The sequence below is a fragment of the Oreochromis niloticus genome, linkage group LG6, assembly GCF_001858045.2.
Source record: "Oreochromis niloticus isolate F11D_XX linkage group LG6, O_niloticus_UMD_NMBU, whole genome shotgun sequence".
Classification (NCBI taxonomy): domain Eukaryota; kingdom Metazoa; phylum Chordata; class Actinopteri; order Cichliformes; family Cichlidae; genus Oreochromis; species Oreochromis niloticus.
In genome coordinates this window covers 31,212,309-31,238,171 of record NC_031971.2, presented here as the reverse complement: position 1 = coordinate 31,238,171, position 25,863 = coordinate 31,212,309, and the positions used below count along the sequence as shown (strand labels likewise).

Sequence of the window (25,863 nt, the reverse complement as noted above, 5' to 3'; positions counted from 1 at the left end):
TGTTGAGGTGTTTAACAGTTAATGATTCGGTCTCCTTGTCTGTCTCCGTCTCTTCTGCAGTGATCTAAGCAGTAACCCCTTTGAGTGTGACTGTAAGCTGTTCCGGTTTGTCAGCTGTCTTCAGCAAAAAGGCGTGCAAGTTCGACGCTCAAATGAATTGCGCTGCAGACACCCCCTTGACCTCCAAGATCGGCCTTTACTCAGTGTCAGACTGCCCACCTGTGATATGAAAACAAATACAGGTTAATATACACATCATCTTGTGAAGTTAAAAGAAAACATGCACATTATAAAATTCACCAGAAATCATTTCTGCTTTTTTCAGTGCTTATACATAATACAATAAATAGTTTATGGACTTTTATTTGAAAAGTAACTTGATGAACTGAAAATACAACAAAGGTGAAATACTTTGGTTTTCTACCTCAGACAAAACAACCAACATAATCATGTAGTATTATGCAGATTCATGATAAAACATCTCTGCCTTTATTTATGATTAAGGCAGAGATGCTCTGATATCTCTGATAAGCCTGTGAGATTTAAACCTGTTGTCCACTTCAGGTCTGTATGCTGCGTGCCTTGAGGATAAGAACAGTGGAGGACTGGGACGAAGCGAACTTGTTATCTTCTCCTACTCCACATTCCGAAACTTGACACGGGAACAGTGTCACAGTGTGTGTTTCAATGAATCGCATCGGTATGGGGGCTTAGGAGAGAAGCACGAATGCCTCTGCAGTAAAAACTCGGACCCCAACTATATCAGCACGTCTCAGTGTTCTGCTGCCTGTACGAACCCCGATGTGATGAAGGTTTGTGTAAAGATTATTGCTCTGTCAGACTCAGTTTATAACCTCTGGTGCTCCGTTATGTCCGTTATATTTTCTCTGTAAGTCAGCCGTCACTTGATTAAGAAGCAAGTTTTGGAGATCCAGTTTCCTTTTCTTTGCTCTTTCCTCATTTGATTATACAACATTCAGGATTTCCTGTAAAATTTCAATAGCCAAACAACAACTTCCCTCTGTGGTTTGAATGACTTCCCTATATCCTGAAGAGTGCTGTGCGGAGGAAATCTGGAATAGAAGTTAGTTAAAGCTCCAAATAAAAATTTAAGAATGGTTTATTTAAAATTGGAACAGTTTATATATAATGTTCAGATTTTATTCAGAGATATAAAATAATAGGAAAACCACAGTTATCTTAACAATTAATGGGAAAAATTGTTTATTGTTTTATTTAAATGCGTACGTATTAACACCAAAACCTTCTCTTCTTCATATGGGTTCCTTTAATTCACAGAAATGTGGGTGGGCTCTGGCTCGCGAAGTCTTTGTGGTGGAGTTCTCGGTCTCGCTGACTCCTCTCCAGCTGCAAAGCGTTCACAACCACATCACTTTCACCGCCAACTCCTCTGTCACACCTGTGACGCTGTCCTGGGACTTTGGTGACCTTTCACCCCGTGCCAACACCACAGGAACCGTTAGCACCACATCAGCTCACAAATACGGACTTCCTGGATCTTATATAGTCAGTCTGACGGCCTGGGCGGGACATAAGAAGGTTAGAGAAAAGAACGGGATTTTAAACCATCTGTTTATCCAGGCTGAAGTTTTTATGTATGTTCAAAGAGATTTTTTTTAAAGAATGAAACTATGTGTGTGTGTGTGTGTGTGTGTGTGTGTGTGTGTGTGTTTGGATTTTAAATTCTTACTTGTGTGTGTTCAGGTGTCTGCACGTGGGGAGGTGACTGTAACGCTTCCTCCCAAACTAGAGCTGCACTGTCCACCTCTTGTTGTGGCCAATAGGAGTCTGGAGCTCACACTTGTCAGCTGGGGCTCGGTTGGCTTGAATGTAGACTGGAAGATTACGAAAGATGATGTCCAAGTTGCCAAAGGTAAAGTATACCAACACACAATCTCAGTTATTGAAATTTCACACATTTCGAGCGTTTGACTCTGAGCTCCTCGTGATCATCAACATCCAATTAGTTTTTTCTCTCCTGCTGATTAAATCTGAACATTAGCTTAATGCTTCTCTGTGGGGGTTATCTGGAAAACTGGAAGGATAAATGTTTACAGGAGTTACCATCATTGGGTTGGAAGACTAAATTGTTTAATCTGCTAATATTTTGTAATTAGAAATTTGGCAGTAATGAAAGATCAACATTGCACGATCTAAATCATTTCCAGAAAGCATTCCTTTTTGGGCACTTGGGAACAGCAAAAACCAGTTATGAATGAAGCGCTGACACTGTAGCTGAGTATTTGTATGGTGCATCTGTGAGGAAATGGACACATCCAGCCAACAGGTCTAACAGTAGCACTTGTTCTGTATATTTGTAGCCATCTGATGGGAAAATGCGTGACAAATCAGCTGTGGCGGGATCTACTTAGTTTTACAGCTAGTTGTTAACTTTGTCTTTGGGTTTTGCCTTTTTGCACTGAGCATGTTAGTATTAAAAAAGGCCCCCAAAACACCTCTCTATATATATGTATGTGTTTTTGTGTGTGCCAAAGCAGCTGTACAAAATTTGTTATATTTGTCGGTTTAAACTTTGTAGCTTTGTGTCTGCACTCTACAATCTGAGCTCAAAGTTTTCTCATTCAAGTGATCGTTCAGTCTAGTCTTAGTTATGCACTTGTTATTCACTCACCTTCCTTTCTCACACATGCACAGGCATACAAACTCTTATATAAACTACAAACTTTATACACTCTACTGGACAAAAGTCTTGAGAAAGATCTCTTTTCTTATATTTTGTTTCCAAGGAGCCAGACATTCCTGTGCTTTAAAGTAGTCATCAGAAATAGTTCTCCGGGATTTTTTTAAAAGTCTAAAAGTCAACTTTTTCTTTGTAAATTTTCTGCTTTTTCACTCATTTTCATTTCAGGCACTTTGTTACCAGAACAAATAATTCTGGTCATAAGAACAAATAATTTGTCCCCATTTCTTTGCTTGAAGTTTTGAAAAATGCCAAAAATAACACAGTTTGGCAGACATAGGGTTGTATTTTTGCATCAGTTATCAGCCAAAAACTCTGCATTTCTGTAAGGTGTGCAGTGTGGCCTTAAAAATGAGAGGAAATTTGACAAATGGAGGCCAAAAGCAAGGCCAAAAAAATGTCCACTGTAGATTAACAGTGTCTGAAAGTCACGCCCTTAAGAAATTATGAATTATGACAACATGCTGACAAAGTATTTTGTCAGATATTAATCCAAAATCTTTGCTTAATTTTTAAGGCTGAATTCTGATTGGCTGGCTTAATTTTTCTGCATGATAACGATCCCAAACACACTGCATATTCAGTAATCGTATACCTGGATAGAAAAACATAAAAAGGAACCTGTTTCAATAAATTGCTGCACCTATCTCCCATTTTCTAGAAAATTATAAAGAAAAGCGCGGTAACGCAGGACTTTTGCACAGTACTGTCCCTCTACTCCATTTTCCACCTTTGTTATACTCGTTCTCGTCTTCTAAGACACTCCCTTACAATTTCTCACAATGTAATATTTAACTGTCATTTGCTCATTTCACTGGTTTGTTTCTTGGAGATATTATGGGAAAGAATTTCTACAAAGTGCCAAAGAGTCTATGAAACTAATGTGATTTACTGAAGGACAAGTTCATTATGATAGGAAAGAAATGCCAGTACTCCTTTTTCTACTGTCTCAGCTAAGGAGTGTTTGTGCACATTAGAGATGTGAGTCAGGCCCCGCGTCTTTCATCCGTCTCCCCCCTCGTCCTTTACTTTGCACCCATATATCAACATCTCTTGTGTCTACATTTTTTGCTTGTTTTTCTGAGGCTTTTAGAAGCTCTTCAGGGTTTTTTTTCCACTGTGAAGTCTCTAAACAAATTTTTTTTTTTCACAGATTTTTGTAGCTCTTGTTATATAATAAATAACGGAGAGTTTGACTGAGAGACATATTTGAAGAAAACTTCACATTAATACTTGTTCTACAACAAATATTTGAGGCTAGTAAAAAATAAAATAAATAAACACATTCCTAATGAGAAATCTTATTTGAGCACACTGATTTGCAATGATATGCAACTTACTAACTTTCCAAAGTGTGAATATGGGATGTATAGGATATGCAGTGTTATTCTGTACTTCAGCATGTTTTAAGTTGGTTTCTTTAGGTTATGAAATAGTAGCTGCACTTTTTTATTTCCAGAAAGATTACCTTCAGAGTATTTGTTAAACAACATTCATGTTTCTGTTCCCTTCCAGCCTCTCCTTTCTGTCCAGTAGATGCGACGCACGATCACGAGTCCTCAAGCTGTTTCCAGATCCTTCCAGGAGAGCTGAGCTGGACTGATGCTCGAAAACAGTGTTTGAACCGCGGTGGGGATCTGGCAATAGTCAGGAGTGACAAGCTGCGTAACCTGCTGGCAACCAAAGTCACACAGTGAGTGTTTTCCCTCCCTTCAAGCTGCAGAAATGCAAGTTTCACAAACTGAAACGGGAAAATAATTTCAGTTAATCTTTTTCCTCAAGAACTAATGTATCTGTGCATTGTTACCAAGGGAACCCTGAGAGCAGGTGTAGCAGTACAGCCTGGTCACATAAGAATTTGTTGTTGTGAGCAGCAATAAATGTTTCTTCCTGTAGGGACTGTGATCAGCTGACCTGTCCAGCTACTCCAATACTGACTGCTCTTTGTGGATTTAGTTTACTGAATACATGAAGATAACAGGACACTATAGACACTATAGAGCTATTATAAAAGGTAGAATTTAGTGAGTGAATCTAATCAGCATCATCGCCATAAGTATAAGTTTAAGCTAACCGGTCCAACATAATGTGTTGTTTAACACAACAATGCAATCTAACCAGTGTGGCCTGCACTAAACTCCCTGGTATTTCCATGCAACCTTGCAACACAAAAACAGTATACTTAAATTTGTTTTTAGATGTTTCACAGAAACATTATTTATCAGAACATCATGTATAGATCCACTATCTGATTTAAAGACCTTAATATAAATGAGGATATTACATTTAAGATTTAAATTTCCAGTCTATAAAATATCTGTATAGGTTCTCAGTCATCCAGAACATGGTAGTCTAAGGAGCTTGGAAAGAAAAGCAACTGGACTTCTTTAGGTTTCTTGAAGACGTTTCACCTCTCATCTTCAGCTCAGTCTATAAAATGTCACTCTCTGAGCAGTCCTTACTGTTGAAGATAATCTCCTCTTCTTCCACCTTCCTTTTCTTCTCTTTCTGACATCTCTCTCCATCTATCAGTCTTAAACAATATCATTTTTTCCCACCCTGGGAAATGTGCATTTAGCTCACAGAGTTTTGTGACAGACTGCAATAAAACAATTTGTGTATTTGGTGATTTTTGTTGAGCTGTTTGAAAAGCTCCATTTTAAATGACCTTCAATTTAAAAAAAAAAACAGTACTAAATCTATGCTTGCCCCTCTTCTGTAGCTAGCTTAAGTTCAGCGACTGAAACTTCATGTCTGCACCATGAAACCATCACAGGAATGGGAAGGAAAAAGGGATGTGTTAAAGGTGTAAACGGGTCTTATTTCTGAGCAAGTATCTAAATCGTGTCACTGGAGGGACCGCCAGCTCACACAGTTTGTCTTCCCTATTTCAGTGACAAACTCAAACAATGCTATGTTCCAGTCTGTTTGCTGAAACGACAGCCAAAAAGTATCAAAACAGACAAAAATGCTGAAAACAGATGTTAAACTTTCGATCACTGACAGTCACAGAATTACATGGGTTGGATAAGGGTGCATGCAAAATGTGTTTGTCTTTTTTCTCTCCTCCTCTGTGTGTGTGTTTGTGTTTGTGTGTGAACTTATCCTTATTTGACTGAATGTGACCCCTGCCTTATGTGTGCACTTTTTTTTTTGTCTCATTCACATTGATAGGATACACTTTTTCGCTGCATGTGCGTTTGTTTAATGCGCTGTATATGAACAAAGCTCTGGATTTGGCTTTGCTTTGGTTTTGTAAAAGTATTCTGCCCTCGCACTGGTCTGAAGGCTTTCGGTGTTTTGTGTTTAAGTGTAAGAAGGTCACAAAAACACATCTGTAAAAGCACAGCTGCATTGTAACGTTAACACCGTAGGAATCTGAGTTTTTGTGTGTGTACATTTGTGTGCTAATTTGAGTGTAGGACTCGTATACCAAAGGGGACGAGAAGAAAAAAAACTTGCTGCAGATGGAGCTTATCCCCGCCATCCTCTTCGTCTCATGTGTTCCTCCACCCCTCTCTTATATAAGGAACGTCCTTTCTTTCTTTCTTTCTTTCTTTTTTAAAAAAAATCTGTCTTTGTTTTTTGCGACAAAGAAGTTTTCTTGTTCTTTTTCTGCCTTTGTGTAACCGCTGGTCACTCGTTCTGATGTCATTATCAGAGGTGTTTCGAAAAATCCCAAAAAGTGGGGGAAAAGGAAATTACTTTTATCCAGGTGATTTTTGGAAAACGTCAGAAAATGGCTAAAACCTGCTTCAAACAAAATGTCTAAAATGTTTGATTTGTTTCCCCCTGTCCTTAGATCATGGTGAGTATCACGCTGACTTTTCTTTTAGAGGGAAGGCCATTTTGTTTTCAGTTAACTGTGCGTGGGAGGAAGGAAAATCAAAGTGGAGAGCGGCGAGGTCCATTAATGGACACATTGAGTCAAAATCCAATTTATCTAACATAGTATCTCCGTATTATCCCACCGGGGTTCAATCAAAGCCACTTTTCAGTCTCTGTGCCCTGCAAACATTGATTATTGAGAGCACAATTGGCAGACTTTATTCTCACTTATTAAGAGTCAAACTCATTTACTTCTGAATGTTTTGTAAAGAGGTTTGTGTCGGGTTTTGTTCTTTGTCAGGTATCATCAAAGAAAATCAACTTTGCTGTTTTTTCCTGCATTTCATTTTTTCCTCACCTTTGTTGTGTGTCTTCCTGTCTGCATTCTGAAAAGATGGTGTGAGGTTCAAGTCACGTAGCTAAATGTCAATCATTGTGCATTACCTATTTGTTTCTGCACCAGGGAGCGAGGTGTGTGGCTGGGCCTGAGTGATATAGACACCCCTGGCAAGCTGCACTGGGTGAACGGATCAGAGATGCAGGAGGGAGAGGAGATACTTCATCCTCGTTTGACGAGCTCTCGTGGCAATGTGTGTGTCTTCCTTGAAGCACGCGGTCAGACCAGTACATACCAATGCAATGCCAAGCGGCCGTATATGTGCCAGTACACTGCCGAAGGTAAGCTCACTGACATGCTGTCTCATAATCCAAATATAAAGCAGTTCACATAACTAGATTAGAGAAATGAAATGAAAACTGAGGAACAGATTTAATGCAATTTTACCCACTGCGCCTAGAATTGTATGCAAATTAAGCTTAGCCAGACATTTCCTATTTAAATGATTTATTACCTCAGTAGAATAAAGTTACCATTTGTGTCTGGGCACTAAACTCATGTGTCACTTATAGAAAGTGAGGAGCATTTAATACCCAACTCCCTCCTACCTGCCTAAGCACCCAGATAGCTTGTTTTTTAGCGGTCCATGTGGGCCCACAGTGGGCTGCACACCAATGCTTCACAGTGCAGAGCCCACATGTGCCCTATGGTACATTACTGCCTCTAACTGATATGGAGGTTGGAGAATACTAACCAAAAATGTTGTTTATTCACAAGGTGTTTAAGAAGGGGTTACCAGAGCAGTGCCACACATTTGATTTGCAAGATATTCATTGTATTGTTTTCCTGAAACAACCGCAAAAAAGATATGTCTCCTTCAAGGCTGGTTTACATGTTTACTTGGTATGCAAATGTGTAAACCACTAAACTGTGGAGCTTCCAACTCAAAAAAAAATGCTCCCTCAAACTCTGTCAAATAAGTTAGTTGGTCTTTGGTTGCCCATAGTAACCTCAGGGGCCCACCTAGCTGTTCTATGGGCAGCACGCAGTGGACTACCCTCATGGCTTCCCTCTTGGGGGCCCAAAGGGTGAAACTGCAGTGGGCCCATAGTTCCACATAGAGGCCCCCAGCAGCAAAACTGTTGTGGGCCCTGTGACAGCACATCCACTTGGGGCCCACATGGGATAAGTATGGGTTTGCCCGGCCCACATAGGTCCAAGTTCACCCACAGCTACCCGCTGTGGGCACACATGGGCATGTTTGCTTGGTATGCCAATTTTCATTATGGTTATTTGTTAACGTCGAAGGTTTTTAGAGGGTTTTTTCGTAAACTACCAAACCCTGCATTATGCAGAGGAGATGGAGAACATACAAGCAAATATACAGACATACACTATGGTGAATTATTATTATTATTGTTTTATTTTTTTTAAGTAAGCAACGAAGCTGAAAATCTCAAAATTATCTATTGCATGGAAAAAAAATTGCCTGTAGAAATCTGTTACTCCCTCTATCCTCTGCTTTTTTTGTCACCTTGAATGCATCCTTCTTCTGCCTCTCCAGTCCGTGTTCCAGATGCCGGGATCTACATGGTTGGCATGGCTGTGTTTCCTTCCCATAATCCTTTCCACAGTGCTTCACCCACACTCCACTCTGTTTCACAACCTCCCAGCAGTGTCATTGAGGTAAGGAGATATCTCAGCTTAATATCTTTCTTTTTTTTATGCATCACACTCATTCCAGAGCCTATTTCATCAAGCTGTTTCTGCTTTATTTCTCAGATGCTGTTGTTCCCTGCACTGAGCTTTGTTCAGGCAGGTCGCCTGTCCTCCCTGGAATTTGCCACTCAGGACCTCAGCTCACAAGTCCACGTCCGATTTCAGATATACAGACCTCACTGTCATTATCACGGCACACACCTGCTGCTCCCCAGTGAGTCACACACACAGAAACTCACTAATATACACTCGACAGGTGTTAAGAAACATATAAGCCACCTGAGCCCACACCTCTAGTCAGACACACTGACCAGCCTTGTCTTAAATTGTTAGGTAGGTGAACGTGAAAATAAAGTTTTCATGGAGACAGAAAGTATAGAAAAACATGAGGGGAAGGAAATCAAACAAACAAGGTCATCTCAGTCCTGAGCACTTCCTGTCCTCGTTTACAATCAGCAGACACACAGTGACATGTGTGTATTGGTCCACTGAGACATAACTGCAAAGATGTACAATAGAAAGACATGAGAATCACAGATTCTGAGAGAGAGGCAGCTGGTTAAAGACATGTGAGCATGTTTTCCAAAAGCACTTTGATTTCAAGCTTGTGAGGCAGGGAACGAGATGGAGGAGATAATAGGATAATATAGCTTGGTATTAATCACACTGATGGCAAATTTAGTCTACCCCAGACGTACATGCACACACATCTTTCACTTTCCTGTTCCACAACTGCACAATTTTTTACTTGCTTTGAAGAGAATTTTTCTTGTTTGATTTAATATCTCTCATTCAGTAATTCTTTGCTTTCATCTACATTTTTGCTTCTTCATACTTGTTTGTCAAAACAAGAAAATCACAGTGACCATTTGTCTTGAGTTAAGCTAATTTCAAGTAACTGCAGCTGTTGGCAGAGCTAATGAACTCACAGGTGTTCTTAGCAAGGTCAAGAGCATAAGAACTGAGGGATGTCTGTAGATGCAGATATGAGCAGCTAATGAAAAATTGTTATTGTTATGTAACTACCCATCTGCGTATGCAATAGCAATGAAGTTGAATAACACTGCTGCACGTGCAAATTTCATTTTTAAGAAATAACACAAAACTTCTTGTTTTAGGTTGTGGAGGCCCAGCATGTGCCCCGGTAGCTCTTTGTGTCTCAACTGACACCAAGAGCAGTGATCCATCCTCTTGCCCCCGACTACAGCAGTGGTGTCCCTTCCAGGGTCGGTGCCTGCCCCTCTCTAGTCCCTGCCCACCATCTTCCTGTCCTAACTGCACCCATGTTCAGCACCTGACAGCTGGGACATTTAGGCCCCGATACATCCTACAGGACGAGGTGGTTTTCACTCTGCCGGCAGGATCAGCTTTACATGTGCTGGTGAGAGGATTCGCTTTTGCTTCTAATATCAGTGACGTAATTTGAGTATGTGTACAATCAAAATAGATAAACAATTAAATGATTGCTGCTGTTGTGCAATGCCTGTTAGGTCACTACTAAAACTGTGTTCAGTAAATACACATATTTGAAGACAAATTGGTATCTAATTTCTATCTGCCTTTAACTTAAACCTTTTTGGTCCCTGTTTCTCACAGTTAAAAGACCAATTGGAGGACATTTTGGTTTCACGTGGTGATGTGATCGCTCTGCAGCATGATGCTGGTCCGTCCTCCCTGCTTCACTGCCAGTCTTCCCCACAGTCACCATGGCGACAACCTGTTTTAGGTCTTAAACGATCAGACTGGTTCTGGATCAATAACACCAGACTCCCAGCAGACAGTTCACCTGAACATGACACTGACCTTCTGCCTGACCCGGAGCTCGACATAGAGACACTGGTGAAGAGTGGCGAGGCAGGCTGGCTGGAGGAAATGGTTTGCCCTGTCAGAGTGCTCTATATGGAACAGAGTACGACTCAGCTGCAGGGATCACAGCTGTCTGCTGGGCTTCCTCAACCTGGAAACTACAGCCTGCTGGTAAGCCATCAACACAGCATCCATGTGAGAGATTTCTACGCACAGGTGGAGGCCACTGAGGAAGATGGAACCTGTCGTGAGGAGTTTAAAGTGTTAAAATTAGTATATTTTTTTTCTATAACACCAACATTACAAGATACTTACAAGTTTTAAACATTTAAGGAAGTTTTTGGATGTTATCTTTTAGCAGATTTATTAGAGTGGTTAACCGTTTTTTCATGTTTGCATTTAATAGTAATAATTTAAATAAAATGCATTTACATTTCAGGTAACTTCTGTTGAACCGTCATACTCAGTCTCTGCATCGTGCCCATTGCGGGTGGTGGCTCCATTGGGCCTGACAATCCTCCATCCCCCTGTGCAGAATGGCACCCTCTACATGCAGTCCGATGACACCCGGCTTCTACTCCGTGTGCAGTCTTGCGAGCCAACAACGGTATCTTGGCGTGGCAGTAATCATAGTGCCACTTTCCAGTTTGAATGTCCCCTGGATTTTTTGTCCAATCCAGCACTCTGTCAGCTGGGGCCAAACCCAGGGTCTGGGGGTGTGGTTGCAGAGCCCAGCCAGTTTGCAGTGCTGGATCTGAGTCTGAAAATGGAGGAACACAAGGATCCAGTGCAGGTGGAGCTGGAAGCCCACAATAATGTAATAGAGGCCAGCCTGAAAGTGATTGTTCACCTGGAAAAGCCACTGAGAGGATTGGTGGTACAGCCGCATCCTGCACGCAGGGTACTGATGGAGTCAGTTGTGGTGAGTTATTTTGCTTATAGGCTTATTTAAATGACAGTTTTATGAAGAGCTCATAATTCGTGTTTATACCCTACATTATGCTCTGTGTCTATTGTAGAGCTACACAGCATCAGTGCTTGAAGGCTCCAACCCCACATTTAAATGGACAGTGGATGACAAGCCCTACTTCACTTATTACAACACTGTCCTCAATGTCATCTACCAGAATGCTGCTGTCTACAAACTTACAGTGAGTTTCTGTCTCATCTATTGAGTCAAACTGTTGTCACACCTGGGTTTAGATACGGACACATTATGCCCATTTTTAAAAAATAAATTAATATGTAAAACATCTGTTTTTGATACCACTTACATCAGACAGCTGTTTTCGCTCATGCAAATCTCTCATTAACGTCTAGAAAAATTCAGAGGTGTAGTGTATTGCAGTGAATGTGTGAAAATAGCTACAGAGAACGAAGACAGTCATCTTTTCGAATTTGGAGCCAATAAATGTCTGGGAAATGAATTTTAAACTGAAAAATGAACTGATTCATTGGTTATCAGAATAACATAGCGGTTTTCGTTGTAACAGCTTACTTATGCAGATGTGACACAAGCCTAATGTCATACTGACTACGTGCTATCTTCCCAGGTGACAGCCTTGAACCATGTCAGCACGCTCACAGACCATTTCAACGTAACCGTAGACCGGCTCCAGCCCATGGTCAACCTCACAGTCAGGGGAGTGCCAAATGTGGTCCCCCAGGGCTCCACTCAGACTCTTACTGCCTCGGTGCTCATGGATATGTCCGTTTCTGCCACTTTCCGGTATGAACACCAGGGTGGATAGATGGACAGCATTATGTACAGTGATCCCAAAACTGCCCATTTCTATTTCTATTACTTTTATTATATTTTTAAGTCTGAGTGAAAAACTGTTTGTTTGTTTTCTCTATTTCTCTTATGCTTTGCTCTTCTTTTCTGTTTTTCTCTTCTTGTGTGCCATAATAGCACTGCAGCAGTCAAGTCAAAGAGAAGCCTTGGATTTATAACTGTGCGGTTAGGGAAGATTGCTGACAAGAATTTTCCCCTCTGTGCGGCTGTTTCCCCTCTACTTTTTTTTTCTTCATTTTTTTCTTCCACTCTTTGTATCCCACTAACTTTGGAGTACTCTCTCACTTAGTTTCTCTGCACTCTCACCATTTTTGGTTCTGAGAGGCTTCCTCAGTTCCAGTTTCCACTTCGCCTCATCCAAACCCTCTATTGCATCGTCAGAAAAGATTCCCACTTTCCATCTCTCCAGTTAGTGCGCCTGTGTTTGTGTGCATGTATTGGTATTACTCGTGTTATGTCTTTATAACCCTGTTTACACATTCACTTTGTTGGTACCGTAAATGACATAAAGAATGTTGCTTTTTTATTTGTAGATTTCTTTTAATGTTTTTGCATTGTATCATGTTGCAGATGGTCTTTTGGTGATGGAGGATATAAGGAATTTGAATACAAGCCTCCTTACTCTTCCTCCCTCTTTTGTCAAGACTCACCTAATCAAGTCCTCCTAAGCAACAATATTACCTATATTTACTCTCAGCCAGGTAACAATAACAGCATTGAAATAAAAAAGCCTATTTTTGTGTATTTTGTTTTTTAAGCCTGAAAGTAGATAATAGCTTACAAGTTATGATAATCAGGTTGATTGAAGTTGAAGCCTCTCTCCCCTTCAGGGCTGTCTCCTTAGTCATATTGGACAGTTCACAGCTGTTTTGAATACATCAAAAGAAGCATGTTCTTGATTGTGCGCCTGGACCATTACACTGCTAGTTCCTCCACTGAACAACTACCAATTTTTTAATTCTCAACATGAAAGTCCAATCAGTTTTACACAAAAGTTATGAGACTGACTGGCAAATTTTAAGTGCATGGTGAAATTTCAGACCTAAAGGCAAGAGGTCAGATTGGGACCTCTGAGCCAGCTCAGTGGAGCAAAATCCAAAAATATAACAGAAGAGCTGGAAGAGGTCCAGAAGTTCAATTTAAGCTAAATTTAAATCATGCATGTTTTTTATTTGTTTGTGGACAGAGTCACAGAACTTTATGATCCAAACGTGTACAGAAAATATCTTTTTTCATGATTTTCCTGTTCCCACCTCTTTTTTTTTTTTTTTTTTTTCAGGAATATACACCGCACTGGTGTCAGTTTCCAATCGTTATGAGAACATCACTAAAAGCATCAACATGAGCGTCTACAGCATCCTCACTCATGTTAATATACAGACGGAGCCAGCACTTCTCCTCGCTGGCAAATCAGCTTTTTTTGAGGCTCACCCTTTGCCCACACCGTATGGAATTCACTATGAGTGGCACTTTGGAGATGGCTCTGTCACTCAAATGGGTCGCCGTGTGCCGCACACCTTTACAGACTCGGGCAACTTCACTGTTTGTGTTTCAGTAAACAACACCATCAGCTCTAATAGTGCTTGTGCTGAGATGTTTGTCTATAAGGAGATTGAAGATCTAACAGCTAAAAGCACTTCTCCCACAGAGCTTCACAGTCCTACAAAGGTGTGGGCACACCTTCGTTCGGGTAACAACATCACATGGACATTCTCAATGGGTGATGGGAAAATTTATACCCAATCTGAGCCTAACGTGTCACATACCTATGCGAAAGATGGTAACTATACAGTAAATGTGACTGCTATGAATGCTGTAAGCTCTGGATGGACAATCCTTCCAGTTCAGGTGTTTGTCTTCCAAGTTATAAGAATGGAGCCCTCCGGATGTGTCCGAGAGCAGACCACTGTCAACTTTCAAGCCTGGGTGTCTGGTAACGCATCAGCTCACCTTTATGAATGGAGCTTTGGGGACGGAAGTCCCACCGAGACACACCGTGGCAACCCCAGAGTCTCTCACACTTATTTGGCAAGTGGGAATTACCACCTTTCCTTGCTCCTTTCCACCGGTGCCAACAAGACCACCAAGGCCAATTTCTTTACCTGGGTATGTGTGCAGCCAGCTTTGAAAAACATCAGCCTTACCCCTGAGATATCCCATTACGCTGTGGGAGAAGAAATACAATTCTGGGTTAGAGCTGAGCCTCAATTTAACTACAGTTATCAGTGGGACTTTGGTAGAGAAGAAGACCCTGTGCTCATTCATGGTTCAGGGAGTATGGTGACAGCATTTAAGAACCCAGGTCTCTACATGGTGACGGTAAATGTTTTCAATAACATCTCCAGCAGTAACGCTAGTGCTGTCATTGAGGTTCTGATGCCCATTGGACCAATTGTCATTCAGCATAATGGCACTAAGTACAATAATTTGACACTTGGAGCACCATACACTTTTATCAGTTCTTCATTGGCCTCCAATGTCACTTACACCTGGAACTTTGGAGATGGAAATGAGGTTACAGGACAGAATGTCCTGCATACCTACAACATCTCTGGAAAATACAATATCACGTTGAAAGCAGCCAACACAGTTAGTCAGAATTATACTACTTTAACAGTTATTGTGATTGCACCAATCAGTGGGTTGAGAGTCAATGCAAGCTTGGTAAAAGTCCCTCTCAACGCCTCAGTCACCTTTGAAGCCCAAATGGAGGAGGGCGATCGGTCAAGTGTGCGGTACTCTTGGATACTGTGTGACCACTGTACCTCAATCCCAGGGACCTACACTATGTATTACACCTTTCGTTCAGTTGGGACTTTCAACATCATTGTGACAGCAGAGAATGATGTAGGAACAGCACAAGCAAATATCTTCCTGTTTGTTCAACGTGAGTTGGAGGGGCTGCAGATTTTGGCAGAGGAGACTGGGGGAGAGGGAAGCATCAGACTGGATGGTTGTTGCTTCTCTACAAACCGTGGTCTCCAACTTCAAGCTGGATTAAAGGAAGGCACCAACATGACCTTTACTTGGAACATCATCAGAGAGCAAGACCCTGACAGCTCATTCAACAAAACTGGGAAAACAGTTCAACTGAATTTTCCCAAGCCTGGTCCTTGTATCATCCTACTCTGGGCTGCCAACCTTCTGGGCCAGCTGTCTGTCAACAGAACCATCCGCTTCCTGGAACCAGCTGGAGATGTGCACCTTCAGATCAGCAAAAACCCAGTGGCAGTCAATGTTTCAGTAAATCTCACAGTACTGACTACAGAAGGCTCAGACCTACAGTTTCGTTGGTCTGTAGATGGGAATGCTCTGCAGGGGAATATTCCCTGGAAGACCCACACCTTCAACACTATTGGGGAAAAACAAGTAACTGTGGAGGTCTTTAATGAAGTTGGCTCAAGGACTGTGTCAAAGCTTGTCAGTGTCCAGGAAGTAATTTCTGGCCTAAACTTCTCGGTCACTAATGGGACTCAGGACAGTTACATAGCAACGGGTGACAGCATCTTTCTACAGGGGAAGGTAGTGACAGGAACCAATGTGACATGGACATGGCTGCTGGATGGAAAAACAGAAACGGGAAAGAAAACATCTGTAATTTTTCAGGAGCCAAAGATAGCCAATGTTACTTTGAATGCCACCAATGGTGTCAGCTCGCAAGTGTTTTCAAAGGAATTCTTTGTTCAGGAAAAGATTGATAAGTTGGACTTTAAGGCAAGTAAGAATTTTGTAGCAGTGAATGAAGAGGTGGACTTCATTATTTCCATGGCAGCAGGTTCGGACGTTGAACTGATTCTCAGCATCAGCGGCGATGCAACTGTTTACGCTAAGCCTAATGAGATCTACAGCCACGTATTCAACAGGGTGGGAACATACAATGCGAACCTCACTGCTCACAACCAGGTAATGTAAAGAAAAAAGGTAGATAATGTACATTGCAAGAACAAGTCAGTTTTACTCAAGATATGAGATAAAACATATATTTAAACAGATACTAAATAAAATACTGTCACTTGAAATTCAGTCCCCATCATCACCTTTTTTAATGTCCCAAATGTGTTCATCTAGGAAGTGCATCATATAAGTTCTGGACATAGTGCCCTTTATAGAGTCAGTGACAGCATGTTTATCAGGGAGGTTTTGAATGTTTTGTGCTTCACTATAAGGCGCAAAGTAGAATAATCAAAATGACTTATGCTAACTTGACTGTAGAAACATATATCATACCAGCATTATGTTAAAACTAATGCTATGTATTGATTTCATGCAGAAATTAGAATAAATTATTTAGAGTGCTGTCAGCGTTCATCTCGTTAAAATGACGTTAATGCCATAACCGCATTAACAGGGCAAATCTCCTTTAGCAAGTTAGCGTGGATGGCCCTGTGCAGCGCAGTGCATGGGGCTGCACTGCGCTAACGCGTTAACGAGCTAACCGCGCTGACGCCGTGCAGCCCCATGCACGGGGCAATCCGCGCTAACTCGCTAACGGAGATTTGCCGCGTTAATGCAGTTATGGCGTTAACGTCATTTTAAGGAGATTAACGCTGACAGCACTAATTATTTATTAAATATGTTAATCAAATCGGCACAATTCACATATTTGTTTGCCTTGTCTATATGTCCAGGTCAGTTCTAAGAGAATCAATCTCCATGTTGAGGTGATGGAGCTGGTGCGTGGGCTCTCCATTGAAGGAATCTCAGATGCAATCGCAGTTGGTGAAAATAAAATGTTTGTGGCCAAAATATTGGCGGGCAGTTCTGTTAGTTATCTGTGGACTTTTGATCTGCACCATCACAAGTCAACACATATCGGCAAAGAGGTAAACTCGGTTGTATATTAAAAATTTCATAATATTGACATAAATATCACAGTATAACAGGCAGTGGTTTGCTGTATCTCACTGAATCACATCATTCCAGGCATACTACACTCCAGAAGAACCAGGTAATTTGACCATTCACCTGAAGGTTTTCAACAATCTGCAAGGTCAGGAAGTCACCAAGTGGATATTGGTACAGAATGTGCTGAAGTCTGCAGTTCTGAACGCTGTGCCACGTGATACTCTCATTAATAAGACGGTGAAATTTAGAGCCTATATCCTCCCCGTATCTAATCCTGTGGTGTGCTTGTGGCACTTTGGCGATGGCTCTGCTTCCGTTCGCACAAACACCACAACTGTGGGCTATGAGTACAGACACAAAGGACACTATCTGGTTCAAGTACGTTTCTTTGAATTCCATTCTATCTGTATCTGTTAGGTTTATTTATTTAAAAAAAAATGCTGTATCTTCTAAGTGCTGTTATTTTATGAGCTTGTTTCTGTTCCTTTGTAGGTAAACTGCAGTAACATGGTGAGCTGGGTGTTGGCGCAGGTGGAAGTAAACATCAGTGTGTTAGAGTGTGAGGAGCCAGAAGTCCATGTGGTTCAAGCTCCACGCTTGTCCATCTGGCGCTCCCAACCCGCTCTGGTAGAGGCCAATGTGGATCTGAAAGGCTGCATACGCTACGGAGCTCAGTACCTCTGGCAGATATTCTCAGGATCCTCTTGCGATAGTGAAATCATGAAGGACCAATCAGTGACCCTCGGGGCTACGATTCGTCTGGCTGTGGAGGTGGACATGCGGCGGCTGCAGCTGTCGTTGCCTAAGATGGCTTTGGCAGCAGGGAACTACACATTAGTGTTTTCTCTGTCGTATGAAGGTGTGCCGCTGAGGAAGGCTGCCTGTCTGCATTTAAGCATCGTCTCTACTAGGTCAGTAGAAAAACTAGTAACCAAACATTCATCTAAGTTTTTTCTGTGATGTCGATCCTCTTTTCATTATTTACCTTTCAGCATGTAACATGTTTTCCAAACATATTATTATAATAGATTCTGTCTCTGTGAGACAGCCGTGGCTGTTAGCACAGTTGCCCCAGGTACCCGCTGTGCAGATCTGTTGTTTTGAACGGTGAATCATGCAAAGCTTCTCTGGTAGAGTCCAAGAATAAATAATTACAACAGTCGATCTCAAATCAAATTTAATAACCAAATTTAAGGAAATGACTTCATTAATATTTCCTTGAATGTCTTTGTGACATTCACTGAAAACGAGTCTGTTTCCTCCCTTCACAGCATGATTGGAGAGAAGTGCTGTTGGTGTTCTGCTCACGTTGTTTCTAATGCGTTATTGATCCTACAGGTTCAAATATGTGAATTTCTTTCCAATTTATCCTTGAAAAGTGCAGCGATGTGGTCGCTGGACATAAAATAAAAATGTTTTTGGAGGTTTTTTTTTTTTTTACCCTATTAAATTTGCCATTTTCTTCTTTCGTTCTTCTGTTTTCTAAATCAAATATGGGGATCTGTTCACTGTGTTGGAGATAGGTTGGGGATAGTGGCTGGTATAAAGGAGTTTAAATGTTGTTGATGGTAGAGCAGACTAAGCTGATATTTATATGAAATAATTTGCACATCCCAGAGGAGGTTAAGAACAGAAGGGTGAGAGATGGATGGTAGAGTGACCTTAAAAAAAAGACTAGGGACTAGAGGCTTGGAGAGCACAGGAGATTGACTATTTCACAAGAGTATTGATATTGAAATTTTAAGATGTGACTTAAACATCACAGGAAGTGACAAACAAATGAGAACAGCAGGAAAACCTGAGACTAAGAAGAAGTAAGCTAACAGTGCAGAAATGTAAACCTAAACTGCAAAAGAAAAACTTGAAAAACATACAGTACTTGCATTACATGTAGTTCCGCACAAGGTACTGTTTTGGTTTTCTTATTAGTTTCTTATTCCGCATTTCTCTACTTAAGTACTTTTTTATGCATTCAAGTAGGAACATCGCTCTAACTTTATTGTGTCAACGAAATGAAAAATCAGTCCAGTTCTGCATAAGAGATTGCAAGGAATTTTTTGCTTAATTTGAACCCTTTTTCTTTTTAGGCTGGTGCCAATTATAGAAGGAGGCACCTACAGGGTGTGGTCAAGAACACAAGACCTGCAGCTCAGTGCAGAAAAGTCTTATGACCCCAACATGGACCAAAGCAGACAATCACTACTCCACTACCACTGGGAATGTCAAAATACCTCAAAGGTAAGGACTGGGAGTAAATAGGTTGATTTGGCCTGTTGTTGGTCATTCTGTTGATATCAATTGATATGTCGTGGAGAAACCTTAATGTGGCAGATGTAAGGTATTAGTGTCATGCATTACAGTTGTGTCTAAAACACAATTGTCTTTGCTCTGCTGGTCGGACAACAGTGTCCTGTCATGTCTCTTGGGTTTCTTTGTTTTGTTTTGTTTTTATTTTTTTTAGTCTAATAAGAAAAAGTATTACATTTTCAAAGCAAACTTTGCTCTCAGAAATTTTTATTGCAGTTTTTAAGAGTGAATTCATAAAACAGGGGTTGGAGGACAGATTTGATTGTGTAAAAGAGGCTAGGGGGGAAAAAAAGAATTACATAACAGTCCCAAACACTGCAACTGCCTTCAGCATTGGTGTGAAGAGGAGAAATTTGCTTAGCACAGTTTGTGTGCGTTGTGTTAAATTGAGTTGAGTGTATGCTGATGTGTGTGTCCATTTAGTGTTTTTCACACTTAGTGCTTTCTTGGCTGGGCGGGAACACATTCTGCCGGAGCAGCAAAAAAACCCGCAATATAAGACCCAGTGGGATGGGAGTGTCCAGCAGGATGGAGTTTGTGTGCATAGTTGTATTTCCATTTTCATGAGGACCAGTTTTAGTGGAGAACTTTTGAATGAGAAAATTGAAGGTGAGGATATTTGGGCCAGGCCAGCTTGATTTCAGGTTAGAAGCAGGTTGAAGTTGTCATTATGACAAATGTTAGAGAAGTACAGGGCCAACAAGGTCATCGCAAAGATAGTTGTGCAGAGATGTACTTGTGTCCATCTGAGCACATAGACATTTAAAGGGTTATGTAAGTGTTTAGAGATAAACTCTGCATTCCACAGCTGGTGCTTTGCTCCCCACCCTGACAATTACACAGTACACAAACACATACACACACTCACACACAGTTGTGCAGTACTATTGATTAAAAAAAGACGCTCAGTTCAAAGACTGAAAGAGGAATTAACAAAATCCGAGGTCTTGAAGTGTTCTAAACATTCCTGACCTTGAATACAAACACAATTGAACATGATGACAGAGCTGCTTAATAAAAGATGAAATAGCTGACAAATCATCTTATAAACTACATTTTACATGGCAGTGGATTTTTGCTTTGTTTCTTAAATACAGTGCACAAAATCAAGTATAACGTCTGTGATCATTTTTACTTGGCTATTTACTTGGTGACTATTTAAGTTGTGTTACAAAATTTACCATACAACTACAGTTGTGAAAATTAGGAGTTTGCACTGCTTACAAGATGGGAAATTAACTTGGCACACACAGTATTACAGTCATCAAAAAGATGTGTTTTCAACCGTGGAGGAGAACTTGTGTGGGTCTGCTAAACACTAAACTTGAACTACTCTACTGGTCTTCTATAGGAATACATTTGTACCGTTGTTATCCACACTTTGACAAACGATGAGTGGTATACAGCGAATGAACTTCAACACAGGCCTTACTGCTTCAGGCTCTGTGCACGCTCACATTAAAATGGATGTTTTTCAGGTCAGGCGACTGTTCGGGCACACAAAATGATTTCTGTGAGTGCTGCCTGCTCCAATCAGAGATGTTATCAGATAATGATGACGATAAAATGGCGAGAAGGTGTAAAGAATATAAAAAATAACAATAAAGTAAAATCCGACACTGTTGCAAATAAGAAAAAATATTAATGGTGCAGAAAATCAGTAATCTGGGGATCTGTCAGTCAGAGTTTTAAAATAAACATTTCAATTCACGTCAGTTATTTCCATGCTATACTCACAGTGCTGCTATTTACATGTGTTTCTAAAGTGTGGCTGCACATTAGAGCTCTGAAAAGTTTAACTGGATACATTTAAAAATTAAATGTAACTGTTCAGCATAAGTTACTGTGGTGATTTAGCCATGTAAAAATAGAGAGAGACAGAAAACTCTGATATTGAAGACATTAAATTGGCTTTTTAGTGCACATCTCTGGTCTGAAGTTGTTCATATCCTCTTTCCGTTTGTGGGTACCTCTTTACCTTTTCCCCATGTTTTTCTCTAGATAAAATAATGAAATATATTTAAACTCTTATCAAATATAACAGGAAGTGTTGATTGAGTATTTGATTGATTTTATCCCTGTGGTAATGGCCTGTGGTTTTTAGATCAGCTGCAGGAGAACAGGTTGGGCAGAATGGTACGGGAGCAGTGCCAGGTGACTGACTCACCTGTTGTAAGCTGGCTAATCAACCTCCCCTTTTATGCAGTAGCATGCTGAGACCAGATGACACACATGCTGAGACTCATAACTGATGGTGGGCTTTGCACCAAACTACGGAGACGATATTCCTTTAGCTTTGCTTAGAGTTGAGTGTGCCTCACCATGCCAGGCAAGCTCCAGTGGAGCACATAGGGTTTTAGTTTATGCAGTGTGTGTGAACACTCACCAATTAAAGTCTGTTTGCTGCTCTACCTGGTCTCTGTCTGTGCTAATGAGAACCCACGGGCAGCAAAAACCTCTGATACAGCCTCTGTTAGTACTACTGAAAAATCCAGGCCGCAGCCTTAAACTTCTTAGCACTCTCCACCAATTAATAATTGACCACGTTGGTGTGTTTCTTACAATAATAATGGCTGGAATAAGGGTAACTTGCTTTTCGCATGTATCTATCAGAGCTCTCATGTCCAATTGGTGCACAACACAGCAGCAATGCTGCTAAAAAAACAAGGCAGCACTCTCATATCACACATATTCTCTCTTCCCGTCACTGGCTTCTAATGAGCTTAAGAATCCACTTTAACATCCCATTATTAACAACTGACAACATGGACAGGCCCCTGCTTATTTATTAGAGCTACTGAGACTTAAACTGCAAGCAAATTTGAGATCATCTGGTCGAGATCTCTTAATTGTTCCATGCGCCACGTTCTGCTACAGCCCCAAAAGTGATCAGACTTTTGTTGCTGTGGCACCCAAACTTTGGAGCAGCCTTCCTGATGCTGTCGGGTCGGCGATTTATTTGAAAGAAATACTGGAAACTTATTTTTGTAGGTCAGCTTTCCCTTAATCTCTCCCCAATTATTTTGGGCCATAGTTTACAAATGCAAGTGTGTTTGTTGGAATGAATTTGAGACTGTGTGGAACATGATTTTGTACAACTTGACAGACTACATAAATAAAAAACTGCTGCAAATTCTCTTTTCAGGGTCCAGAGCACTGCTCCACCCTGAACTTTGGCCTGGGCTCCAGCGGCCCTGTGCTGGGGATCTCTGGCTCAGAGCTGGAGGCTGAGGTTGAATACACTTTCAAACTGACCATAAGCAAAGATGGCCTGGCACCAGAGTCCACCACACAGACTGTAAGTCTCCTTTTATATACATATTATATACATATTAATAGCATCAGAAGAATCAATCTGTTCATTAAGTTATACACAGATTTTGCTCAGTCTTTATATTTTTTCTTTATATGTTCTTTCTATTACTTGAGAATAACGCTTCTTCTAAAAAAAATATGTTTCACAACCTTTGGTTAATTGATCACCAGTGAAAGTTATTAATTAGTTATATTAGATAAATAATTGATTTTATGCCATATGTACTGTTGAAATGGTTGATTCACATATTAAACATGGCCAAAGCTTGCAGGTAATCCCTATAATCCTTATAATACTTCTGAATATTCCGAATTTTATTTTACTCACTGTGTGCCTGAGATGGTCACCTTAGGTGGACGTCCACCTGAGAGATATACTACAAAGGATTTTCAACAAGATGAGGTCTTGTCTGCATGAGCTGGCTCAACAATATCTAAAACCCTAGTTAAAGATGATGAGTATCAAAACAGCAGTTGTCAACTTGCTGTGTTAATCCAGGATTTCTGCTTCCAATTCTGTGCACACTCATAAAAATGTGGCGTTTCATGGGTCACACAAAATGATCCCTATAAGTATTACCTACTCAGAGACATTATCAGATAATGATAAAGTGGTGATGAAAATCTATAAATAACATAAAGATTTAGCAGTAAAATACAACAGTGTTGCAAATAAAACAAGAGATTAATGCTAAGAAAAATCATTAATCTTTTAGAGATTTAGTGTATAGAACGGTAAACTAAACATTTTAATTACAGTTAATTGTTTTAATGCTGAATAAGATCTTGGCTCTTCATTTCAACAGCTTGTTTAAATTGATGACAGCAGATGGGAGCTCTGAGATTTTTAGACTGGATACATTTAACAATTAACATTTATACACATTCTGCATTTGTGATGTTAATAATGTACAGCTTAACAAGTTGCACATATAATATGCACTCGCCCAGCAGAGACTCTATATTGCATTTAAAACATGTTGTAAACAAGAAGCAATCAGAGAGTGCAAACCTTCGCCAAGACAGCTCAGTCTCTGACATAATTTTCAATATGGGATTTAATTTTTTATTAATGTGGATATAAGTCGTTTCTTTGAAAAGCATTTTGGGGTCAACTTGAAAGAAAGGCACTTCAAAGGCAGGATGCAAACTGTAATGTGATGTTTAGAATCCACATAAACCTGCATCATTTCCTAAATGTTGCCAATAGAAACAAAGGCAGTAGCATTTTAAGTACAATTTTAAAGATAAAAGACATTTTATGAAAGTTTGAAGTGAGAGGTCCAACGTAATATGGTATTTAGAATTCCTATATATCACTCCCCATATGCCTATATATGAATTAATACAAATGGAAGTGTGGAATGTAGTTTTAATAGTAAATAGTTCTGTATAGCATTATAATCACTTTGACCTTGAGATCAGTCTGTTTACCTGGAATGAGAGGTCAGATGGGACATGATATTTTAAATCTTTATATAGTACTTTATTAAAATTTTTTCGAGCTATTGTGTTTACAGACAGTAAGAATGACACACCTGCAAATGCTACCAAAAACACAATCTCCTTGGTGGATGTAATAAAAGAAACAACAAAACGCAACTAGTCGATTTTAAACTGTGAACATTAACTGTTTCCAGTTTGTGTTCGGCACAAGTTACCACAGTGATTTAGCCAGGTAAAAATATGGCTACTTTTAGGACATTTAAGCTCAACATTTCTCTGTAAGAAATTCCTCTCACATCTCGCTGTAGTACAGCCCTCTGCTTTTCTAACTTTGGGGCAGCCAATCAGAAGAAAGGTGGTTTAAAGAGAGGGGAAAGGGAGCTTAAAGTGTAAAGCAGGGCAAGAAGAAAAGAAATGTGAACAAAAAAGCTATTGTGATCCAGCCATCATAACATGGCATAACACAAATGTTTCCTATTGTAATAATGAACCATGGCAAATATTTTGAGGGTTCCAGTGCAGGCTGCAGATTTGCGGTCCAAGACTTCTTGTTCTGTGCGCTGATCACTGTTTAGAAATGCAAGTAAATAAAAAAGGATTAAACACGAAATTTTCTTTAAAATAGTAGTTCAATAAACAATATTGCTTTTTTCCTTAAAGATTGTGCATATTCATATGCATACATCTGATTTAAGCCAAATGTGCACATATATAACTTTTTCTTTTCAGGTGGTTAAACTTTGCCTTTCAGATCGTGGTGACTGCATCCCTGTATGTCTGTTTTTGTAACAGGTGCTCGTCCAAAGCGGCCACATTCCCATTGTGTATCTCGAGTGTGTGTCCTGTAAGGCCCAGTCGATTTACGAGGTCAGCCAGAACTCGTATGTCTACCTCCGAGGAACCTGCACCAACTGCCACGGCGTTCTTCGTGTGGTAAAAACTCACACAAACACTGACATCAAGCTCTAAGGGCAGAATCTGGCAAAAAATTTCTTTCTATGTCTCAGCAAAATGAGGTCACTGCACCACAGAAGCAACAGTGAAGTCAACATTTCCACGTCCCTTTCTTCTCTTTCTTCTTCTGCTGCCCCACCTCTCTCCTTAATTCAGACTTTCCCTGGGATTTGTGATGCAGGCAGTAGTGTGTGGGCGTGAGAATGAGGTCATCCCTTAAGCTGAGCCAGAGAGAATATGTTGTGTTGAACTTACATAAGGAACCAATTTGAAAGACAAAACAATCATTGAGTTTCTGGAGTTTGAACTGCACCTACCAGCTGACTTTGCTCAGCTGCAGGATAACCAATGTCACTTTGTTAGGATTACACTATACTATCCATACTGACTGGAGTATATTTGAATTTGGGACTCTCTACACATATCTGACTCATTATATGTAGTCATTACATACTAATATGTCTTCAGTGAAGGGAAAGATATCCATCAGCTTGAAAAGAAACAACTTTAGCAAGTTTTGTCTCACTTACACGTCATCAGTTTTAACGTCTAATCGTTTATATAGTACTTATTGCAATTCTAAGTTATAAGTTATAAGGAACTTAGGAGACAGGCAAGATTAACTCATTGGAAAAATGTCAGGTTTGTCATGCATGTGTGAACATGGATATGGACGCTTTAGAAAAATTGTACACATAAATTGTAGAAAAAAAGTTTCTCAAGAGGAACTAAATTATTAATAAGGAAAAAGCTAAAATTACGGGTCAAAGGTTACCGCCTCTTTTGAGC

General features: G+C 40.3%; 1 protein-coding gene and 1 long non-coding RNA gene across 3 annotated transcripts in view; one reads left to right on the top strand and one right to left on the bottom strand.

Moving 5' to 3' along the window:
• The window catches only part of pkd1a (polycystic kidney disease 1a), a 70,919-nt gene that overhangs the window by 19,859 nt on the left and 25,197 nt on the right, over nucleotides 1-25,863 (top strand). For both annotated transcript variants that reach the window (XM_019360024.2, XM_013264414.3), the window contains exons 5-25: nucleotides 61-242; nucleotides 565-812; nucleotides 1,300-1,560; nucleotides 1,726-1,894; nucleotides 4,238-4,415; nucleotides 7,014-7,228; nucleotides 8,452-8,573; nucleotides 8,670-8,820; nucleotides 9,725-9,987; nucleotides 10,203-10,583; nucleotides 10,852-11,334; nucleotides 11,432-11,563; nucleotides 11,966-12,141; nucleotides 12,778-12,908; nucleotides 13,487-16,110; nucleotides 16,836-17,030; nucleotides 17,131-17,430; nucleotides 17,545-17,963; nucleotides 19,140-19,290; nucleotides 22,505-22,657; nucleotides 24,913-25,053. In XM_019360024.2, the coding sequence (XP_019215569.1) occupies nucleotides 61-242; nucleotides 565-812; nucleotides 1,300-1,560; nucleotides 1,726-1,894; nucleotides 4,238-4,415; nucleotides 7,014-7,228; nucleotides 8,452-8,573; nucleotides 8,670-8,820; nucleotides 9,725-9,987; nucleotides 10,203-10,583; nucleotides 10,852-11,334; nucleotides 11,432-11,563; nucleotides 11,966-12,141; nucleotides 12,778-12,908; nucleotides 13,487-16,110; nucleotides 16,836-17,030; nucleotides 17,131-17,430; nucleotides 17,545-17,963; nucleotides 19,140-19,290; nucleotides 22,505-22,657; nucleotides 24,913-25,053 (7,075 nt within the window). The remainder of the gene's footprint in view (nucleotides 1-60; nucleotides 243-564; nucleotides 813-1,299; nucleotides 1,561-1,725; nucleotides 1,895-4,237; nucleotides 4,416-7,013; nucleotides 7,229-8,451; nucleotides 8,574-8,669; nucleotides 8,821-9,724; nucleotides 9,988-10,202; nucleotides 10,584-10,851; nucleotides 11,335-11,431; nucleotides 11,564-11,965; nucleotides 12,142-12,777; nucleotides 12,909-13,486; nucleotides 16,111-16,835; nucleotides 17,031-17,130; nucleotides 17,431-17,544; nucleotides 17,964-19,139; nucleotides 19,291-22,504; nucleotides 22,658-24,912; nucleotides 25,054-25,863) is intronic.
• On the bottom strand, nucleotides 102-4,870 carry LOC102082154 (uncharacterized). The gene is made up of 4 exons (XR_267269.2): nucleotides 4,191-4,870; nucleotides 1,712-1,856; nucleotides 1,249-1,541; nucleotides 102-219 (listed from the first exon to the last, which is right to left on the bottom strand). It is a non-coding gene; the product is annotated as an uncharacterized LOC102082154 (long non-coding RNA).